Source organism: Podarcis gaigeae, assembly GCF_964106915.1.
Source record: "Podarcis gaigeae genome assembly, chromosome: 11".
Taxonomy (NCBI): Eukaryota; Metazoa; Chordata; class Lepidosauria; order Squamata; family Lacertidae; genus Podarcis; species Podarcis gaigeae.
The window spans coordinates 39,018,599-39,039,969 of record NC_139687.1 but is presented as its reverse complement, the minus strand read 5'-3'; the positions used below and the strand labels follow the sequence as shown (position 1 = coordinate 39,039,969).

At 38.8% G+C, this 21,371-nt stretch overlaps 1 protein-coding gene across 1 annotated transcript in view; it reads right to left on the bottom strand.

Moving 5' to 3' along the window:
• Nucleotides 1–21,371, bottom strand: part of ADAMTS6 (ADAM metallopeptidase with thrombospondin type 1 motif 6) — a 116,622-nt gene that overhangs the window by 72,618 nt on the left and 22,633 nt on the right. The window contains exons 4-8 of the mRNA XM_083703791.1: nt 21,304–21,365; nt 18,952–19,169; nt 17,572–17,655; nt 16,849–16,994; nt 92–135 (exon numbers count right to left, since the gene is read on the bottom strand). Coding sequence (XP_083559917.1) covers nt 92–135; nt 16,849–16,994; nt 17,572–17,655; nt 18,952–19,169; nt 21,304–21,365 — 554 coding nt within the window. The remainder of the gene's footprint in view (nt 1–91; nt 136–16,848; nt 16,995–17,571; nt 17,656–18,951; nt 19,170–21,303; nt 21,366–21,371) is intronic.

Here is a 21,371-nt window from a genome sequence, read left to right as displayed (position 1 = left end):
TCTCAAGAAATGATGTCAAACGAATAGGTAACAAAAACAAAAACATTGAAGAAAATAAATACCCATTTAGGTTACATTTTTGCAACCTTACCCAGTGTTCCACAAGGCTTGTTTTTATATGTGCAGATATCGTATCTGTAAAGAGGGGAGAGTAGATATATTTATAAAACGTTCAACCTGGTTAATACATTTTTTATATTTATCACATTTCTGTAGTGTAACTCCAGTTGTCAGACTGCAATCACTGTAATTATGAGCAGCCAGCTGGAGTGTCGGCTCTGCGTTCTGGTGTAAACCACAGGCTGCAGTATGCTCACAGCCTCTGGCCTCAGGCCAGTGGGACACCTGCCAGGAAGGAAAAAAAGGTTAAAGTGGACCTTTGTAATCTCTGGCCTTATAAAACAGCCTGCCACTCTGTTATGAAGTTGCAGCAGTACATCTGCAGAGCATCACTATTTCAACAAGAAACTAACAAAGCATTTTTCTAATCCTATTGAAATATTTTCTTCCTAAGGACACTGCATAGTTTAGGATACTGAGCAGTAATGTTTTGATCCTAATGTTTTGTCTCTTCCCTGCTTTCTTGATGTTTCCTGAAACCAAAATGTTAGCGAACTAAGTGATACGTAAAATAAACGATACATTATTAAACAATCTCCTTTTTTTTAACCCTCTTCCCTAAACTCTTTCTTTAAGAGAAAGGGGAAAAGAAAAAAAGGAAAGACACAAATGTTATGTTACCATCCTATTCTGGGGATTCAAACAATGATTCAAAAATCACAATGAAAATTCCTATCATTCATTTCAATCATTCATTTTGAGCATCAGCTTCTATGGGTTTCTTACTATTGTCAGCATGAAATCTCCTAAAGGTGACTGTTTACACTTGGAGAAGAATAATTAAGACTAACATCGGGAAGGAACCAGAGCTCAGTGATGGAGCACACGCTTAGCACACAAATGTCCCAGGTTCAATCTCCAACAAAAAATCCACACCTGAAACTCTGCATTCAGTAGACAGTACTGAGCTAGATGGACCAATGATCTGACTCAGTATAAAGCAGCTTCCTATGCACACACACAGATACATATGTCCTCTATCTGAAGAAAGCTTTTAAAAAACAGGAAAGGAGATGCATCTCTTAATGTTTCTAGGAATACATTTTAGAAACCGAAGAACATGGGAAGTTATTACCATGACCTCTCATACCCTGGAATGGGTATGAACTAGGGCTAGGTGATACCTGTTTTTCAACATCATGATATATCACCAGCTAAACATTGTGATATACTGACATATAATGAAGTCTGAAATAAGGATGGAGCTACGTAGAGGCATTGGCTGGCTTCACAGTTTTTCCTGCATCATTATTTTTGCATAGCGTGCATGCGCACACACACATACACACCATGATTCACAGTATATTGCTTCCAGGTCAAAAACTATGAAACCGCTATCACAATATGGACTTCAAAACAGTTTTAAACGATATATCGCCCAGCTCTAGTATGAACGTTCAGAAACATTCATGTTCTCACACAATTTTATTTTATTTTTAGTATTCTTTATTGAGTTTTATATTGATTAATTATATACATTTTCCAGTTGTCTTCAAAATATGTTAGCCTATACATGAATGTAAACCAAAATAAATCAATACTTCTTCACAAGTGACTTCCCTTCACCTTTTTATGGCTTTTTACTTCTTCCTTATCCTAGAAGAAAAACTTCTGGCTTCTTCACAAATATTTGTCTAAACATTTTTTTTAATTCCTCATAGACAATGTCCCACCACATATGGTACATTGTTCCTTCCATTTGCTTACACCTCCAGGATGCATTTGAGTTTGTTTTATATATTTTGGGCAATTGCTGGGGGTCATGTACAATCGATATAGCATTTTCATAAAATTTTCCATTATTGTGAAGCAAGCTGTGAATTTTAAGTTTTTTGCCAAAATTTCTCCCAATCGTCCATCTGGATGGAATAACCAAAGTCCTTTGACCATTTGATCATCACAGATGATCATGTTCTCACACAAATTGACACATGTCCTTAGCTAAAGACCCACCTCAGTACAACTAAGCCACTTTGGACAAGGCAAGAAGAACAATTTATAAATATTTTAAATATTAAATACAAATATTAAATATTAGATAACAAGACTGCAGCACAGATTCTGATTACACTGCAGCACAGATTCTGAGGGCACAAACTAAGGAGGAATCAGGGAAAGCAGATCAGATTTCAGGATAAAGAGAAAACAAGTGATCAAAGCAAGTGTCTCTTGATTTATCAGAGTTCAGCCATATATTGGCTGGTTGGATAATAAAACTGCTACCCACCCTTTCAATATCAGACCCATGTCTCTCACAGTCATGCTCTCAATGCATTTCTGGAGATTATATAAAAAAATAGTAGGTAATAATTTGTTACTGAGAAAAAAATACTTAAATTGAAGCATATACTGCATATTATCTGACGGGTTAACCATTATCTGATGGGTTAAAATGAATCTTGTTTAACAAATTGCTTGTAAAACTCTTCAATGGCATAAACTGGATTGCAGCTCTTTTGAGGTGAACTAAATCAACTTTTTTCAAAGAAACCGTATCAATCATTAATCAATTTATGCTATAGTACTCCAAGTTGTTTTTGTTTTTTGATTAAATTAGCACCCCTTCAGGAACTTTCAGCTCTTTCCAGAGAACATGCAAAAAATCTTTCAAATGAGACTGAAATGTGAAAGAACAAAAAGTTCAAGGCACCTCTTCTCTTATTGCAATTTCCAAACTTGCTTTTAATTTGATAGCAATATGGCAGTGACTAGTTCAAAGGAACATTTCCACCCACAGACTTCCATTCCGGGAATCAATGAATTCCCAAAATACAGTCTGACTAATGAAGAATGCCCCAGTGCTGCTGGATGGGAAAGCCTGCTTACAATGGAAATCCATGTTTCTACCAGCTCCCAAAGGCAGGACTGGCCCACCCTTGAGGCACTGTGAGGGAGTCGCCTCAGGCTGCAGGCTGAGGGATAGTTGGGGAAATGGCAGGTGTGGCCCTAAAGAGTGGACCTCTTCTTCCGCCACTGCTGCCTGCTCCTCTCCAGCCTCCTGCTGTTGGTGGGTAGCTTCAGCAGGCGGCTTCGGAGAGAGGAGCTGCTCTGGCAGGGAGCAGCAGGGGACAGTGTCAGTGGGTTGCAGCAGTAACTTCAGCAGCAGGTGCTCCTTTTGCCTCAAATATCAAACGTCGTGGATTGATCCTATTAGGAAGGATGTTTCGATAAGGCTAAACACCTCCAGTATTTAAGGCATTAAGTAGAAATGCCAATAATCCATTGATAGTTTTAAAGTTGCTGTATAAAGCTGATGTTCTGGGGGATTAAATACTACAAGCTCATCATTTTTTTTCAAAGTCTGGGTATAAGATTTAACATGCATGTTTAAGAACAACAAAACTTTATACAAGACTTGAAACTCTTGATTTCTTGTGCCACAACATCTGCTTAGTTTTACAGAATCTGGTATACCAAAGAAGCATTTTGCCTTAAACTAAAAGTAAACAATTCATTTAGTTTCATCCTTGAACACCAAAAAAGGAAGAAAAAGGATAGTGCACATGTCACGTTTCTCAAAAGGAATAGCTTTCCTGTTATTTGTTTGACATGTCTTTTACAAGTTGCCATAAACAAAACAAACTTCTACCTCTACAATATTTCCTTTCACCATTTTACTTGGTGGAATAAATTAGTGTGGATTATACAAAAAGAAAAAATACTTCGTTGTCAGTGCAGTAATCCACTGAAAGCATGTATGACAATTTTTTTAACAGAAAGTCTACTACTCTGTTGTTGTATATACTAGTCATATTACTCCCACATAGTATAAGACCCAGGGTATGGTTTGAAGGCACATGATGTCACCACCTTGCTGAAGCTAAACAGATTCAGTCAATGCCTGCATGAGCAACCACCTGGAAACTATTTGTTCCATCTTGAGTTCCACCATTAAAGAAAGGCAAGATATGAATGTAATAATAATAAATAAATAATAATGAATAAATATAATAGAACATAAAAATTCCTTCCAGTAGCACCTTAAAGACCAACTAAGTTCTTGGTATGAGCTTTCGTGTGCATGCACACTTCTTCAGATACACAGAATAGAACATCTATCTCTTTGTCACATTTGGTTGTCCTGAAGTTGGGTAGAACTCTGCAGGTTGAGATGCTGGCTACGCAAATAGCCCCCTCCATCGCAGCAAGAGCTGCAGCTGTTTGGCCGGAGAACTAATCAAATGTGAGCTCACAAGATGTAGAGATTGTCATTAAACTGGATTGTTTTTTAAAACTATCCAAGTTGCTGGCCATTACTACTCCTCACGGGAGCAAAATCCACAGCAAATTAGACAAATTCATGGAGGGTAAATCTATCAATCTACCTCTCCTGTTGGAGGTAGTATGATTCTGGATACTAGTTGCTGTGAGACAAAAATGGAAGGAGTGCTGTTGTACTCCTGCTTGCAGACATCCCACAGATATCTGGTTGGTCACTATGATGTCTTTTAGACTGATCTTACCAGGGTTTTCTAATTTTCTTATCACTCAGAAATCGTAATACAATTTTATATTACAAAGTTCTGTTTTTGAAGTTCAGACCAATCCCAACTTCTGAACCAGTAGTAGGAAGGGAAAGATGCAAAAACTCTTGCTTAAAATCTGAGAAATCAGAATGAAAGTTTGCAGCTCAGAGACTATTCTGGTCAAATATGAGTTCGACCCCTACACTTGATGTCAAAAGGGAGAAGCAAAGATGCAAAATAGAGCATAATGCTGTATTTCCTTGAAGAGTGAGATTTCACAATGAAAGTTGGCCATGCATCTTCAAGACAGTATATCTGAAGTTCAAACCAGCAGCATGACTCTCATAGGGATTTAAAATATGGAGGGTTTGGTCCAGACTTTGTTTCCAGGCTTAGCAACATGGAAACAAAAATCTTTTCACCATCTCCCAGTTGATGGCTGATCAGCTGGGAAGTGGAGAAAAATGGTGGGTTTCCTCAGGATTTGGCAGGCTACACATGCAGCTGAGAGCCACATGCAGCTTGGCAGCCATGGGTTGCCCACATGTGTTTATTCACAGTCACTATCTCAGTTTTGAGTGGTAACAATTCCATGTTATTAGCTGTATGGATGTGGGAATTTATACTAAAAATGCTTTTCTGAAGAGTACTCACTGCAGTCTGCAAAGTGCATTGCTGGCACAAATAACTATTCACTGGAAGTCTGCACCACTGGAGATGTGTAAGAGCTGCATAAGCCTTTAATCATTGTTATGGTTTAACTTAAAACAAACACTAGAAGCAGCTAATATAGCAAAGCAGAATGATGTTTATGCTAGGTCAGACTTCAGAATATGAGAATATGTTTAAGTACAAATGAGGATATATATATAGAAACTTTTAATATTTGTATAACTTTTTAGCCAACTTAGAGAAGCACAATATTAATTAAAAATATTAAAAATATTACAAAATTCAGCACTAACAGAGAAATCCCAACTGAACTATGAGCAACCTTTAAAGCGGACATTTAAATGTAACAATTACTATAAAATATCACTACTGATAATTGTCCCATTTAAAATACCCAAGATTTGTTTCCCCATTTTCCATTTGCCTATGTTCCCGTTGTACATTATATCTCTGTATTCCAGAACCTGCCAAACTGCATGTTGCGACACGTTAGTGTGTTGACTGCAGTGTGTAGGTAAATCACGTGAATGCTTCCCACGCTCCTCCCAGGACTGGAAAGGAGTTAGTTTAACCTCTGGTTGGCTAATAAACCTGAAATACTGTGTCGCAAAATAATGTAAAACTGAATTACTGGGCTGCGAAATGATGCATGTCTAAAAAGTGTGCCATCAACATGAAAAGTTTGGAAAGCTCTGCTGTATCCCTTTTGAACGGCTACAACAGCAATTCTACTCCAGCTGAAATTAGCAATAAATAGAGATACTAGGATTTGATATCTGATAATCTAACCATTTTCCTATCCCAGGCCCAGAGCCCTTTACATTGAACCCTGTGTTAAAAGAAGCCAGTTTCAGCATTGGAACAAATGCATCATGTTGTGGAAAAATTAGCACAAGTCAGTTGTTATGGCATGATTACCAGGGTACTGCTCCAAAGGTTTGCAAATCACACAGCAACTAACACATTTCCCCACTGGAATCCAAATTAAGATCTGAAGGTGGGATAGCAAATTCAACAAGCTCAGATGTCATAATTTCACTGCTACATTAGATAAGAAATGTCTGGAACTGATTTATAGAACAAAATAAAAATAAATGAATTAGTAACTTCAAATTAATTTCCATTTCGCCCAATAAAGAAGTTTGTAATTGCTGCATAATGCTTGAGGGAAATCATAAAGATAATTAATTATCTATTTGAGGTTCTAATTTGCTGCTGACTCACAATCAAAGGCTTCACGATACTAAGCTGTCCCTTACTGCAGAAAGCATAGCTAAGCTCTTGGCAAGAACCTAGACCTTCAAGGCACCTTGCCACCATCTTTTCTTTAAGGTCAATTGATATTTTTAAAAGGGGAGCAGATTGGACAAAAATACAAGAATGCTCTTCCAGCATGCAATACAATTAGGGCAGTTACTAAACTGATGCTAATATGTTCACCCTCATTTTACTTATTCCAGTAGATCTTTAGCCACAGTTGGCTGAGAAGAGGTGCGTGTAGATGTAGAGGCTAGAGAAAAAGACAGGAAAAGGCAAAAAGTGGCATCTGGATCCCGTTCGTATCCAGAGGTACCGCTGTACAGTGGTACCTCGGGCTAAGTACTTAGTTCGTTCTGGAGGTCTGTTCTTGACCTGAAGCACCACTTTAGCTAATGGGGCCTCCCGCTGCCGCCACGCCACTGCTGCGCGATTTCTATTCTCATCCTGCAGCAAAGTTCTTAACCCAAGGTACTATTTCTGGGTTAGCGGAGTCTGTAACCTGAAGTGTATGTAACCTGAAGCGTATGTAACCTGAGGTACCACTGTACAGTGGTCTGTTAAGCATTAAAAGCTTCCCTAAACAGGGCTGCCTTTAGATGTCTTCTAAAGGTCTGGTAGTTGTTCTTCTCATTGACATCTGGTGGGAGAGCGTTCCACAGGGCGGGTGCCACTACTGAGAAGGTCCTCTGCCTGGTTCCCTGTAACTTGGCTTCTCGCAGTGAGGGAACAGCCAGAAGGCCCTCGGCGCTGGACTTCAGTGTCCGGGCAGAACAATGGGGGCGGAGACGCTCCTTCAGGTATACTGGACCGAGGCCGTTTAGGGCTTTAAAGTTCAACACTAACACTTTGAATCATGCTCGGAAATGTACTGGGAACCAATGTAGATCTTTCAAGACCAGTCTTATGTGGTCTTGTCAGCCGCTCCCAGTCACTAGTCTATCTGCCGCATTCTGGATTAGCTGTAGTTTCCGGGTCGCCTTCAAAGGTAGCCCCACATAGAGAGTATTGCAGTAGTCCAAGCGAGAGATAACCAGAACATATACCACTCTGGCGAGACAGTCCGCTGGCAGATAGGGTCTCAGCCTGCGTACCAGATGGAGCTGGTAAACAGCTGCCATGGACACAGAATTGACCTGCACCTCCATGGACAGCTGTGAGTCCAAAATGACTCCCAGGCTGCGCAGCTGGTCCTTCAGGGGCACAGTTACCCCATTCAGGACCAGGGAGTCCTCCACACCTGCCCACCTCCTGTCCCCCAAAAAGAGTACTTCTGTCTTGTCAGGGTTCAACCTCAATCTGTTAGCCGCCATCCATCCTCCAACCGCCTCTAAACTAACGTTTCGGCTCCCGAACACCAAAAACCTGGAAGTTGTCAGGAGCTCGCCCTACACTCGAGTAGGTGTTCCAGTTTTGAAAATTTTTTGGAAGCCGAACACCCAATGCAGCTTCCGCTTGAGTGCAGGAAGCTCTTGCAACCAATCAGAAGCTGCACCTCGGTTGTCCCACGTTTCAGAAGCTGAATGGGCTTCCAGGATGGATTACGTTTGACAGCCAAGGTTTGACTGTAGTTAACATTAGTAAAAACAAATTAGTTTTTGCTTTAGGCTTAAAATGTGTAGTAGAATGAGTACATTGCCATACATCGAGTTTTAACACAGTATATATATATTTTCAGTTGAAAAGGAGGTTGGCTTCCATTTCAAATACTTTATATCCCACCAAAGCCTTGTGGCAACTCATTTGTTTTCAAAAAATATATAGAATCTAAAGCCAGTTATATTATACCATAGACATTAAGTTAGAACTACTCTCATAAGCTGTCAGATTTTTAAAAGTAGAGCAAAGTGAGACCACTTCAGTGCAATGTATAATTTACGGTAGTCTAATGAACACCACCTCTCTCTCTTTCTTTCTTTCTCTCTTTCTCTCTCTCTGTGTGTGTAAATGTTTTTTCAAACAATTGATAATATATTTTGTGAAATGACATGCTAAGGAGTACAGCAAATGTATATACAGCAATGCTTTCTGAAGGATTTAAAAAAGAAATGCAGCTCTGGTATTTTATTATGGTGGAGGGAACAGGAAAAACAAACATTTCTATGGTTCCACACACAGCCCTCCTCAACCTTCCTGCAATGGAATAGTTATGTCTCACTTTAACAAGTATCCATTAAATCTCATGAACCATATCCTGCAGTTAATGGGCTGTTAAGATTTTAAAGCTTTGCTAGTTCTACTGAAAATCCCTAAGCCCTCCTCTAGTAGTGACAAGACTTCTATAGCAGTAAGAAATCAGCTACAGTTTGATTGTTTGAAAATGAACCAAAGTAAACACATTAATTTTGTTTGAATGAATGGTGATTATTTTGTCTTCAACAAACACTGATAAGCACCCAACAAAGTAAGTTAATCAATAACAATAAGACACCATATGGCTGTATTTGAACATACAAATATTGCCTTTGCATCTAATAATGGAAATTATTTTTTCCAATAAAGGTTCCTCCCTTTCTCACAGCTACATTTGGAATAAGCTAGTCAATGCAAGAATGGCAACTCTTCTGAACAATGGAGTAATAAAACCCAACAAATCATGAGGGCCAGATGGCATCCACCTGAGAGTTGTCAAAGAACTCAAACGTGAAATTGTTGATCTTCTAACAAAAATATGTAGTTTGTCTTTCAGATCAGCCTCCATACCCAAGGATTGGAAAATAGCCAATGTAACACCAATTTTAAAAAAGAGATCCGGGAACTCTGGGAATTTCAGGCCAGTTAGCTTAATGTGTATCCTGGGAAAACTGGACTTTCTAAACACACTGACATTTCTGATTGGTTCCACTGGCATATTTGCACTAAACTGACCTTATCCCATGTCTCCATCTTGGTATGGTATGAGGCAGCATCTAAGCTGTAGGGAAGCCAGATGAGTGACGTAGCTTTAACACACCATCCAGTTCTGTTAGATTGCAAGTCACCATAAAAAAATGTTTAAAAGGAAAGGCAGTTTAAAAATACAATAATGTATGGAATTAACTATTACACTATATGAAGAATGCATATTAGAATACAGTTAACATCCTTCAATGATCAAACATGTATACATGTATACATTTGTATACATTTTTCTGCAGCTTCAGCAAATATATAACTTCTACAATTACAAACCTTCCATCTCCTCTCTGTCACAAATTTGAATATTACAACTGATTCTAACATGTTCATATCCTATAATGTTTTATATTTTACATTTTTTAAAAATTTCCAAAGAAGTTTGGATTCAGGCAAACCAACTATTATTTCTAGCATCCATAAACATTAGTATGGTCAATCTTGTTCAGTTCTTTGGAAGCAGATATCACTGACACATTCTTTTATACATTTCTAAAATATTTTTTTTATATTTTTTGTTGTAAACCGCCCTGAGATCTACGGATGAAGGGTGGTATATAAATTTAATAAATAGTAATAATATTTTTATGTTTACAAAAATATATTTCCAAAAATATTTATAGAAAATTATTATTATTTATAGAAAAAAATCAGTTGAATAATTAACTACCATTTATATTAACAGACTTCTCACAAAATAGTGTCTAACAATCTAAATGCCAATTCAGCCTACCTTTACTTTATTTTAATTGTGTATACATTATGTGCAAACTGTAAGCTCTTATTAACATTTACTGAGACTGAGAAATCATGACTTTAAATCTTCAAAGTTAAACAAACAAAAAAGATCATATTTATATATAAAGGAGCAATTGCTGCTGCAAGTATTCTGATCCTCCAGCTGCTCTCCTGGCACAATCCTCACTTAAAAACACAGTCTTTGGTGCTGGAGCACTTTAACGATAACAGTTCCTTATATTTTCTTTCGTTTAATCATGTTTTGACATGAGTTTAAGCAGGTTCTTCTTATCTGATCTAATGTAAAACAGATTTCTGACACATCTTAGAAGCAACACTCCTACCAATTAGCAGGCAGCAGAGACATTTTCTTTTTAAATGGTGCACAATTTTGAAACTCACATTACTACTTTATTTAAAATGTAGCTAATTAAGTTTCCCAAGAGTTTTCTAAGTGTTTTTCTATTTAACTTGCAGTCCACTTATTTAGCTAAGTGTTATCAGTTCCAAGTGGGAGAAGTAGCTTTCCGCTTTGGTTACATTTGTATTACATTTGTGCCTGCAACAATCACACCAGTTTCCTGCATGCAGTGTACTGCACACAAAAACCTTCACTAGTTGGTACTGATAGTTGGTACAATCAGAATTGAGGGTACCAGTCATTTACAGAGGAGGAATCAGGAAGGGATACCATTCCTCTCGTATCAACATTAAAAATCTTTCTGTGGAGTCACAATGCAGCTTTAGAGCTCAAAGGTCAACAGTTGATATGATTTTCTCATTGCGCCAGCTGCAAGAGAAATGCTGAGAGCAGAGACAGTCCTTGTACATAGCCTTCACTGACCTGATGAAGGCCTCTGACCTCATCAGCCAAAAAGGACTCTTCTCACTGTTCAACAAGACAGGATGCCCACCTAAGTTTCACAAGATGATTGTGTCCTTCCACAAAAACATGAATGGCACTGTCCAGTATGATGGCTTGTCCTCAGACACCTTCCTTATAGAGAAGTGAAACAGACCTGTGTTCTAGTCACAACTCTCTTTGACATATTCTTTTCGGTGCTATCATATGCTTTCAGCTCAACTGAGGAGCAATGGGGGTCTGTTCAACCTGGTATGTCTCCATACCAAGGCAAAAGTGTGGTGGGTCCTTATTCGAGAGATGTTGTTTGCAGGTGACATAGACTTGACATTGCACTTCAAGGAAGCTCTAGAGAGATTCATCAAATCATTTTGCCCAAGCCTGCAAGAAGTTCAGCTTTACTACCAGCCTGACAAAGACCAAAATCCTGGGCCAGGACGCTACCAGCACTCCACACATCAGCATTGGTGGCCACACCCTTGAGGTGGCAGATGATTTTATCCTCCTGTGTTCCACCATAACTAGCAACTTCTCCATTGATGTTGAGCTGGACAAGTGTATTAGTAAGGCAGTAACCGCAGTATCTGGTCCCTCCAAAAGTACATGGGAGAATGTGATGCTAACATCCAAGACCAAGATGAAGGTCTATCAGGCTTGCACGTTGAGTTCGCTGCTTTATGGAAGTGAGTTGTAGGCAACTTACAACTGCCAGGAGTGACGCTTCAATGTCTTCCACATGTGCTGCATAAGGACGATTTTGGGCATCATATCTCAGGACAGAGTCTCAATCAAAGATGTGCCCTCCCAAGCCTACATTCCCAGCATGTTCACACTCCTAACCCAGTAGTGTCTACAATGGCTTGGTCATGTCCACAGAATGGAAGATGGCAGTATCCCCAAGGGTGTGTTCTACGGGGAACTGGCTTCAGGCACCAGGCCCATTGGCAGAACAACTCTGCAAGATGTCTGCATATGTGACATGAAGGCCAGCAACATCAATCCTGCCATGAGGGAATCACTTGCATACAATTGTAGTACCTGGAGACAAACAGTTAGGTCATGCATCCATAGCGGTGACCAAAAGAGGAATGACTGGGAGAAGCACAGAGAGAAGAAATGCCATAGTGCAGGAGCAGCTGCACAACCAGCTGCTTACATCTGCCCCAGCTGCAACAAAATATCTCTCTCCCGGATCGGTCTCTATAGCCCAGCACATGCTGTAACCTTCCAGCAGTCTGACTTCACCCCCAAAAGATACACTACTCCATTGTCTCATGGATGCCATGTTGATGGATGCCAACAACCAACAATAATATTCAGTTTTAATTGATTTTGTCATGCTTTGTGAAGCAGAGCAGAATACTCACAAAAAACTAAATATCATTTAGTAAGATATAAGTATCACCTGAGATACATATTGCCTGAGAAAACAAAAGCTTTTCAAGGATAGCAATGTATAGTCCTTGGGTGGCATCCCATAGCTGGGATGCTACAAAAAATTAGAAAATACTCTTTCCCTGATTGTCACTCACTTAATTTCTGACTGTAAGGACACCTAGAGAAGGGTGTCATCATATCTTAACAACCAAGCAGGTTGATCCGTGCAAAGGAAATCCTTATGGTACGTACGTCCAAACCTCTATAGGGCTTAAAACTAAAACAAACAAATTGGCATCTTAAAGCGGCTTGGGAATGAACTGGTAGCCAGGGAAGATACCGTAGAAATACCGGAATCTACGGTATTTCAAAATTCGCAAGTGGTGGTAGTTGGTATTTCAGTCTAATAGGAAATACTCCATGCCACTGTTAAGATGACAGTGCACATGCTTAAGGACAAATAACATTAGCAATAAACAAATATCACTATCTTTTCCATTCTTTATCAACAAATACAACAATCAGTGAATATTGCAAGTTAAGGAACAGTTATAATATTGTCAAAGTTTGTAAAAGCCAAATTTTAGAATACAATTTTATCTAGGAACACAGAAAGCTGTCTTATACTGAGTCAATCTAGCTGGTCCATCTATCCCAGTATTGTCTATAGTGACAGGCAGCAGCTCTCCAGGGTTTCAGATAGAGGACACTCCCAGCCCCAGCTGGAGATGCCAGGGATTGAACCTGGGGCCTTTTGTATGCAGAGCAGATGCTCTACCACTAAACTACTGGAATAGTCAAATATATTATGAAAGAATATGATTTCCCTAAAAGGTCTATTACAAGATGCAACAATGGAAGGAGGGAAGAAAAAGCCCCCTGGCAAGCAATCAGTTCAGACCTCTAGCAAGGATGAGGAACGACTGAATGGTGAGGGGAAGTCATCTGGTAAGAGTGATCTATTTCTTTTTCAGCAGCTCACTGGACGGGAAGGTAAGAAACAAAGTAGGGTGTACTTTGGCAGTGGTGGCACTGCCCATTTTTTACTTAAGCCCAATCCACAGTAACTCCTATGGTAGCTGCTGACAGAAAAATGTTTTTTGTTCCCTATACTATATTATGAAATCCCTGAGCTTGTGTGAACAAGTTAGGGAACTCCATAACCCAAACCGCTATAGTTTATGCAACAACGTTTAATGCATTTGCTTTTGTCTTCCCCGGCATCTATTTTCTTAACCTTTTTGGCTTCTGAGGAGGCAAAATGTTTTCTTCCCACAAGATTCTGTGTTAACCAATGATGCTTGTAAGTAGTGACCCTGTTTCAAATCAAGCTGAAATGGTATTGCCCGCCACCAGGAGTTACTATTCCATCCAGTCATTTGTCCCCAATAAAATGCATTTATTTTTGTAAGAATTCTTAACAAACACATAACCAGAGCACACAGGAAGACCTGAGTTTGAATTTCTACTTGGCTATAAAAGTCACCAAGAGATCTAGGTAAATCATTATTTCTCAACCCAATCTAACAGTTGTGATAACAAGATCACTCTCATTTATGCAACTGAGTTCCTTGGTGAAAGGGCGAGATACAAATATAATGGGGGAAGGGAACAGGAATATAAGGGGAGCTCTGCTGGCTCACACCAAAGATCCACATAATCGACCCTATTTCCAACAATAGTTAGCTAGACTCTCGAGGAAGCATCAGAGAGGGCATGAATGCAAAAGTTCTCCTGCATCATTAAACACACAAACACACCATTGTATCATGAGGCCTCTGAACCCAGAACTATTTAGCAATCATAGCTAACAGATACTGATGCACCTGCTGACCATGAATTTATCTAATCCCTTTTAAGGCTTACAGGCCATCACCAAATCTTGTGACAGCAAATTCTATAACTATGCATTATATGAAGATGCAATTTTCTGTATCTACAATATCCTTTTTAAGATGAGGTGACTAGCACCACACAGAGTACAGTGGTACCTCAAGTTACATGCGCTTCAGGTTACAGAAGCTTCAGGTTACAGACTCCGCTAACCCAGAAATATTACCTCGGGTTAAGAACTTTGCTTCAGGATGAGAACAGAAATCGTGCGGTGGCAGCGCAGCAGCAGCAGGAGGCCCCATTAGCTAAAGTGGTGCTTCAGGTTAAGAACAGTTTCTGGTTAAGAACGGACCTCTGGAACGAATTAAGTACTTAACCCGAGGTACCACTGTATTCCAAATGCAGCCCCACTATAGATTTCTATCAATTCACTATAGTGGCTGCTTCATTTTCAGTCCCTTTCATAATAATCTCTGCTGCACATTGAGTTGATGATTAAATTGTGCTAATCCCCTCCCCATGGTCTTACTATCTCTTGTGCTCAGATACTTCAGTATACATGTGAACTGCACTGGCTCCCGGTGGAGTACAGAGTCAGGTTTAAGGTGCTGGTTTTGACCTTTAAAGCCCTATGCGGCCTAGGACCCATGTACCTACAGGATCGCCTCTCCAGGTATGCCCCACGGAAGACCTTAAATAACAACATTTTGGAGGTCCCAAGAGCTGTTCCGCCTGGCCTTTGGTTTGGACTCAGTCTGACCCTTATGTTTTTCCCTCCCCTTACAGTTTTGATCTATGCGCTACTTTTAAAATGAGGCTGCATTTTAAATTGCATTTTAACCTGTATTTTAAATTGGTTCCCCAATTTAAAGATGATGATGATGATGATGGGATTTGTTTTTGTTCCAGTATTTATCACTTTACACTACCCTGATCTCTTCCTTACTGTCAGCTTCCCTACCTCCCAGTTATCACTTCTACCTGTCATTACATGCACAGATCTATTTCTAGCACTTCTTATAATCCTACTGAGACTGCAATCATACATGCACTTATCAGGAAGTTCCACTAAACTAAATGGGAGTTACTTATCAAAGAATCATAGAATTGTAGAGTTGGAAGAGACCCCAGAGGTCATCGAGTCCAACCGCCTGCAGTGCAAGAATCTCAACTAAATCATACATGACAGATGGATTTCTGTATAGCATTTCCATTTCTTCCCCTTAACACCAAATACAGGCCAGAATATAATTTCCAAACAACAAATTAGGTTCAACAAAAGAATATTAACATCCTAAAGAGTAAAACAAAAGCTGTGCATTAAGCTAGTCTTCTTTTGTAATTCAGAAATTAGTAGTTATCAGGAAAGGAAAGGAAAAGCTCTGATGGTTATAAAATAAAATATTATGGCATTTGTTTGGATGAACAACAAACAGAAAATTATCTCCCCAAAAAATCTAATGAATTTTTAGAATGTCATAAAGTATACAAACAGCAGGAACCTTTCATTGTGTACATCACTAGTTAAGTCCACTTCATGGATAAACATATGGGTGGTATCTGACTAAAGAATACCAACAGAACCAGTGAAAGCAATAAAGTTACTTGTGACTAACTTAAGTCCATTGATGTCAGTGGGTCCATTCTTGAACATTACTTAGATACCACCCATGTAAGCATGCAAGTAATTGCAGCCTTCGGTCACACAGATAAGTGAAATACCGTACTGTTGGTTTATCTGAAGGAAGATAATCAATGCTTCTATAGGGTGATGCCTGTTCCTGCACCAATCCAGGGGTTGTGGCAAAACACAAAAGAAAATGTGCACTTTATTATGACTTTGACTAGAATTGGAACCTTTGCCCCACACAAAGAATGGGGCTCCAAATGTTATTCAAAAACTATAAATGAAACATCACTAATCTCTGTCAATTGAGTATCTTCCATAATATTGGGGTCTTAAACTTTAAGGACAATAATGGTATGGCAAGTAGTATTTCTACTTTCTGCAGGCTTTTCTACCTTATTTTGAAATCCTTTATTTGAAAGTTGGTTTGGTCAATTCTAAAAGTGCTAAACATATAATGTTGGATCCTGTCTTTGATACTGCCAGTGGGACCATCTCCTGAGCAGGGTTCTACTCAGGAGATGCTCCCACTGGTAGAAAGGGGGTGGGGAGATGCCTTTTGCTGATTTCGCCTTCTTCATGATGACCCCAGTGCCACTTCCCCAACTGTTCCAGATGCCCAACCCCTGCCTTTTGGAGCACATTTTCAGCGAGCAGGAGTGGGCTGCAGTAGGAGGAGAAATCAGCCATGGAATCCCTCTATTGGATCAAAAACCTTTCATAGACAAAATAAAACTTTCCGTTCCTGGGAAGCAAAATCTGGATTCATCCCACAGACAGTCACATCCATTAATTTCATGTAAGCTTTGAATAGTCATTTTCCACTTTTGAATGGAAAATAGTAGTTTGAACTACTAAGTGTTTTATTGCAATATGAAACACAAGCAATATTTTTTATCCTGCACATCATTACTACAAATTCAACTCTAGCTTCTTCGTGTGAAAACAAACAAATGAGAAACAGAAAAGAGAAAAAATGAGATAATTTCAACAAACCATACCTAGTAATAAGGACCGCATTATCATGGTGGGCAATTCCATTTTCTGGAATGGTGTTTCCATCACTTTGGTGAGAGAGAATGGATTTCTGCCACTTACAGAAGCTATCAAGGGACTTGTCTGCATGGTGATTTATCTCCAAGTTTGGCTGCAATACAACATGCATACCAGAAATGTTCCAAACAAATTACTAGGGTCAGTGGTTAAGACTTCTGAAGTCTAAATCTGATCTATAATTAGAAGCAGTGATTTCTAGGAATAATATCTTCTTGCCAATTTTCATCTGTGTTAAATCTGGCCTACAAATTATTTTGTGCATATAGATCTCATAGATTTAATTTAAACTTCAATAATCGTTTTGTTAAAAGTAATATTACAGATTAGTTTCAAATGTTACCTTTTCCCCACAGACAGATTAGTTTCATGTGTGAAAATGTATTTAAATATTGAAGGCAGCCTTTACACTTTCAAAATACAAAAACAAAAAAACAATCTGTGACAACTTTCTAGCATCCAAATATCCCATGTATGTCACACATTTTCATTAAATAAAAGTAAAAATCTTGAAAAACATTTCAAATTAATACCATTTAATTTCTAATTTTAAGATCATAAAATGTTTGCAGATGAGGTTTGATTATCAAATACTGTTTTTCTAAACAATTATTAGGTACATAATATTATTATACTTTGATTGTGTGATTTATATCACAACTCATTCTTACCTGATCTTCTGTAAGAACAATTAAACGAGTCACAATAATATTCACAACGTTTCCTAGGCTGGAATCACGGTAAAGTTTGGCAACCTGACCTCCAGAAAATAAGAAAAGACATAAAGTCAGACAAAAAAATTCTACAAATGTTTATTATTAACCAATGCAGATTATTAACAGTACTACCTAAGTTACATCAAGTCTGACAAGCAAGAGAGAAGGGTATGGAGAATTTTTCCAACTCTTACTCACTACTACCCCACCCACATAATAACCATTCCTGTAGCAAGCCCAATTCCATACCCAGTAAAAATTTTCTGCGAACTTGTTAAGTCAATGCTAGCCAAATGCCTGTTATTATAATAGTATATGGGCTCAAAGGGGTCAATATATTGCATTCTTCTGTTTCCAAGTGCAATTAATTACTTTTCCTATTAAGAATTAAGGCAACTATCCACTTCTAGAGGAGAATTTGTAAAGGGATACACTTATGAACACTGTTGATGTGGAAGCCTAACCTGCTCCTTGCCCCAAACCATTCCTTAGACTCTGACCCTGGGTTCTTTCTTCTCATTGACATGCTAGTATTCTATTTGCTGTATTTTTTATGTATGTGGAAGTCTATTCAGTCCTATGAGTACATAACATTAAGCTGAAGTAGTACAGTCCACAGGTTTATCACCTCAGTGAGAACATGACTGGATTAAAATATGATAGAATGCTGGAAACTAGTTTTTATATGATTGAAAAATTGTAGTACGAAAGTCCTACCTTAAAACTAAAAGCAGAATCTTATTACCCACACTGCAGCTTCTGTGGCACACACAGAAGAACTGTAAAAGTTATGCTGGCATCTAGCTACATAGACTCCCTGCCCCCCATACCATTTCACCCAAATCAGATACACGTGGAATTAGGAATCTGAGCATTGCTTCAAATGTTCTTTATATTTTGCACCTGAATGCTCAGCCTCCCCCTCAACCTCCACACAGCAGCACCAATACCGTATTTTGAGCTACACTAGCTCCAACAAAGGAAAAGCATTAGTTCCCACGACCCACCCCCAGAGTGAAACACGGAAGCAGAAGCAGCTTGCATTTTACCACTTGGAACTTGCTAGCTTGGGTGCCTACCTGCAAGTGAATTTACTCGATAGCAAGCACCTGCATATGCCATTTCTAAGAAAAAGCTTGTTGGGGACATGGTTCCTAATGCAATGTCACTCCACCCCTTACTAGAAACATTGCAAGAGAAGTGAGTAGTACACTTCCCAGTCATTAACCTGGAAAACACAGCTGGTACAAACACATTCTTAGGTTTGAAATTAACATCAACAATGCCCTCAATATTAAAATTACTTGTATCAACACGCAGAGGGATCAAACTTACAATATTCATGACACTCAAAATGTAATGTTCAATATCTTTGCGACCATGGTATCCCACCATCATTTTGTCTGCTACTACCAACGTCTCCACAAAACGTTCAGTGCTTATTGATCTCTTCAGTCGATGATGACTACTTAATGTGTGATTACTTGGAAGTAAAGTTGGAAAAGCAAGGGTACTGTTCAACCACCAAGGTTTACTGCTTCCTGTGAGGTCTTCTAGGAATCAAAACAATTAGTGACATCAAGTGGATTGCTATATGAACATCTTCATGTACATCTGTTTTATATTTATAGTCTCTTCAAAATTCTTCAAGAGTTTTTGTTGTAATGTGAGCACTATCTTTTAATAAACATTATACATCTTAATTTTTCCTTAGAAGATATCAGACAGCCTGCTTCAATATTGAATAAGCCTTTTCGGATATTCTCTTTTACATTGTCACATATCGCTTCTACTAAAAGCGAGGAAGATTGCATGAACATACAAATTTATTCATCACTCACCAATGTGATAGATGTCCACAATGAATTGCAGGACTTACACATGGTTAAACATGTGTTCACAGTCTGAGCAATCAGTGTATGGAAGTCCAAATTTTGCAGACCAGAATATGAGATTGACTGAAATTTTGAATATATTTCTAACCAATCACAAAGCAGGATACAAATAGGTTCTTGCTTCAAGGTGAATAAAAAGTAGAGCCATAGTAGAAGAAAAGAAGGAGAAAAGTCTCATTTGATCATATAAGTATGCCCAAAGTTTCACATGGGCTCAAATATTCTGCTGTGAATAAGTTTTATACTTCAGCTGAACCGTAAGTTTATTATTTCATGCCTCCTCAAATTTGAACCAGAAATAAAAACACAAATGTGAATGCAAAAATTAGTATATATAAAATAGTGCATTTATAATACTAACTTATTTGTAATTTATTTATAATAGGGCCTTACCCCCACTGCACCCTGATTATTTTGTGAAAGCATCAGTAGTGAAATAACTTTTATTGCGCTATATCTGGAGAAACACAAGTAAAAGGTGGGGTGTGTTTGACTCCTTGCCCCTCCCAATCTCCCTGAAAAATATCTCTTGATTGGGGAATGCTCAAAATCTGGCAGAACCAGATTTGTGACTGTCCCCCTTTCTACTTTTGTTTCTCTGGATCCGACACACTGAAATGACCAACTGTTTTTACACCAGTTACAAAATGTCTCCAGCATTTATTCATAATTAAATTGTTTAACTATTATTTACAGTGAAACAGGAATACCTTGAATCTTCTTGTGACAAATATTATACTAGTGAGGAATTTCCTATATATTTTGATATATTTTAAGCTCTTATGATTAGATGAAAAATATTTGGAAACAATTACACTATCAGTAAAGGCATCAGGAAGTGTTATTTTAAGAACTATATTCTATGGTGTAAAGGCAGTGTAGCATTCAGGTAAGGCACATTGTTTTCATGGCTGGCACAATGGGTCACCTCTTCCATTTACTCTGTTGCTTGGAGCAAGTTTCATCCCCCATACCACGGCAGCAGCAATCAGTGGAATTATTGCAGCAGAATTAATAAAAAAGTCCAAGACAGGCAGCCATATCTCTAAGCATTAGCCAACATTACACAAGCAGCAAATGGTAGGAAGAAATGCTCTAGGAATAATAAGGGGCAGAAGAAGGCTGGGCGTCTCTCTAATATGCCAAATTGGTAGCAGTGGCACATGCAGTACAGCAGGGATCACCAACATGGTGCTCACAGGCATACATGTCCCCAGTGAGCCCTTCCACAGCATTTGCAGGGTCCCCTCCCCCACTACAATTAAGCTTGAAAGAAGCATTCTGTAGTAGCTAATTGGCCAGGTTGCAATGTGTACTTAGTTGTAGGGTATGTCTGGTGCCCAGAACAGTATTGTCAGTTTGAAAATGTGCCCGTGAACCCAAAAGAGTTGGCGAGCCTTACAGTATGGCCATAACACAAGGGATTATTCTCAGTCTTTGCCTCAAAGACACTGGGTCTCATGCAACACTGCAGCTCCACTGATGCAAGGCACTTCGGGGTGCCCCAAGGAACTTCTTCTTCCTACCCTGTCCCCTTGACCCCCTACCCTGCACCCTCAAGATCAGCTCGGTGGTTTGGGTTGGGAGAGGAAACAAAATTCCATTGGACTGGCAGGAGCCTACAGGTGCAGCATTGCATAAAACCCAATATGTTTTAAATCTTAGCCTGGAAAAATAATATAAAATCATAAATGCCAAAGATAGATGGTTCCTTTGAAAGAAAACAGAAATTGTCTTGATATTTTATCAAAGAAAGGGAATGAACCCATTACTGTCATTGTAACTTATTTACCTGAGAGACCACAATGAGTATAATCATAGAAGAGTCGGTGGTACATTGCAGACTTTTTGTAAATAACA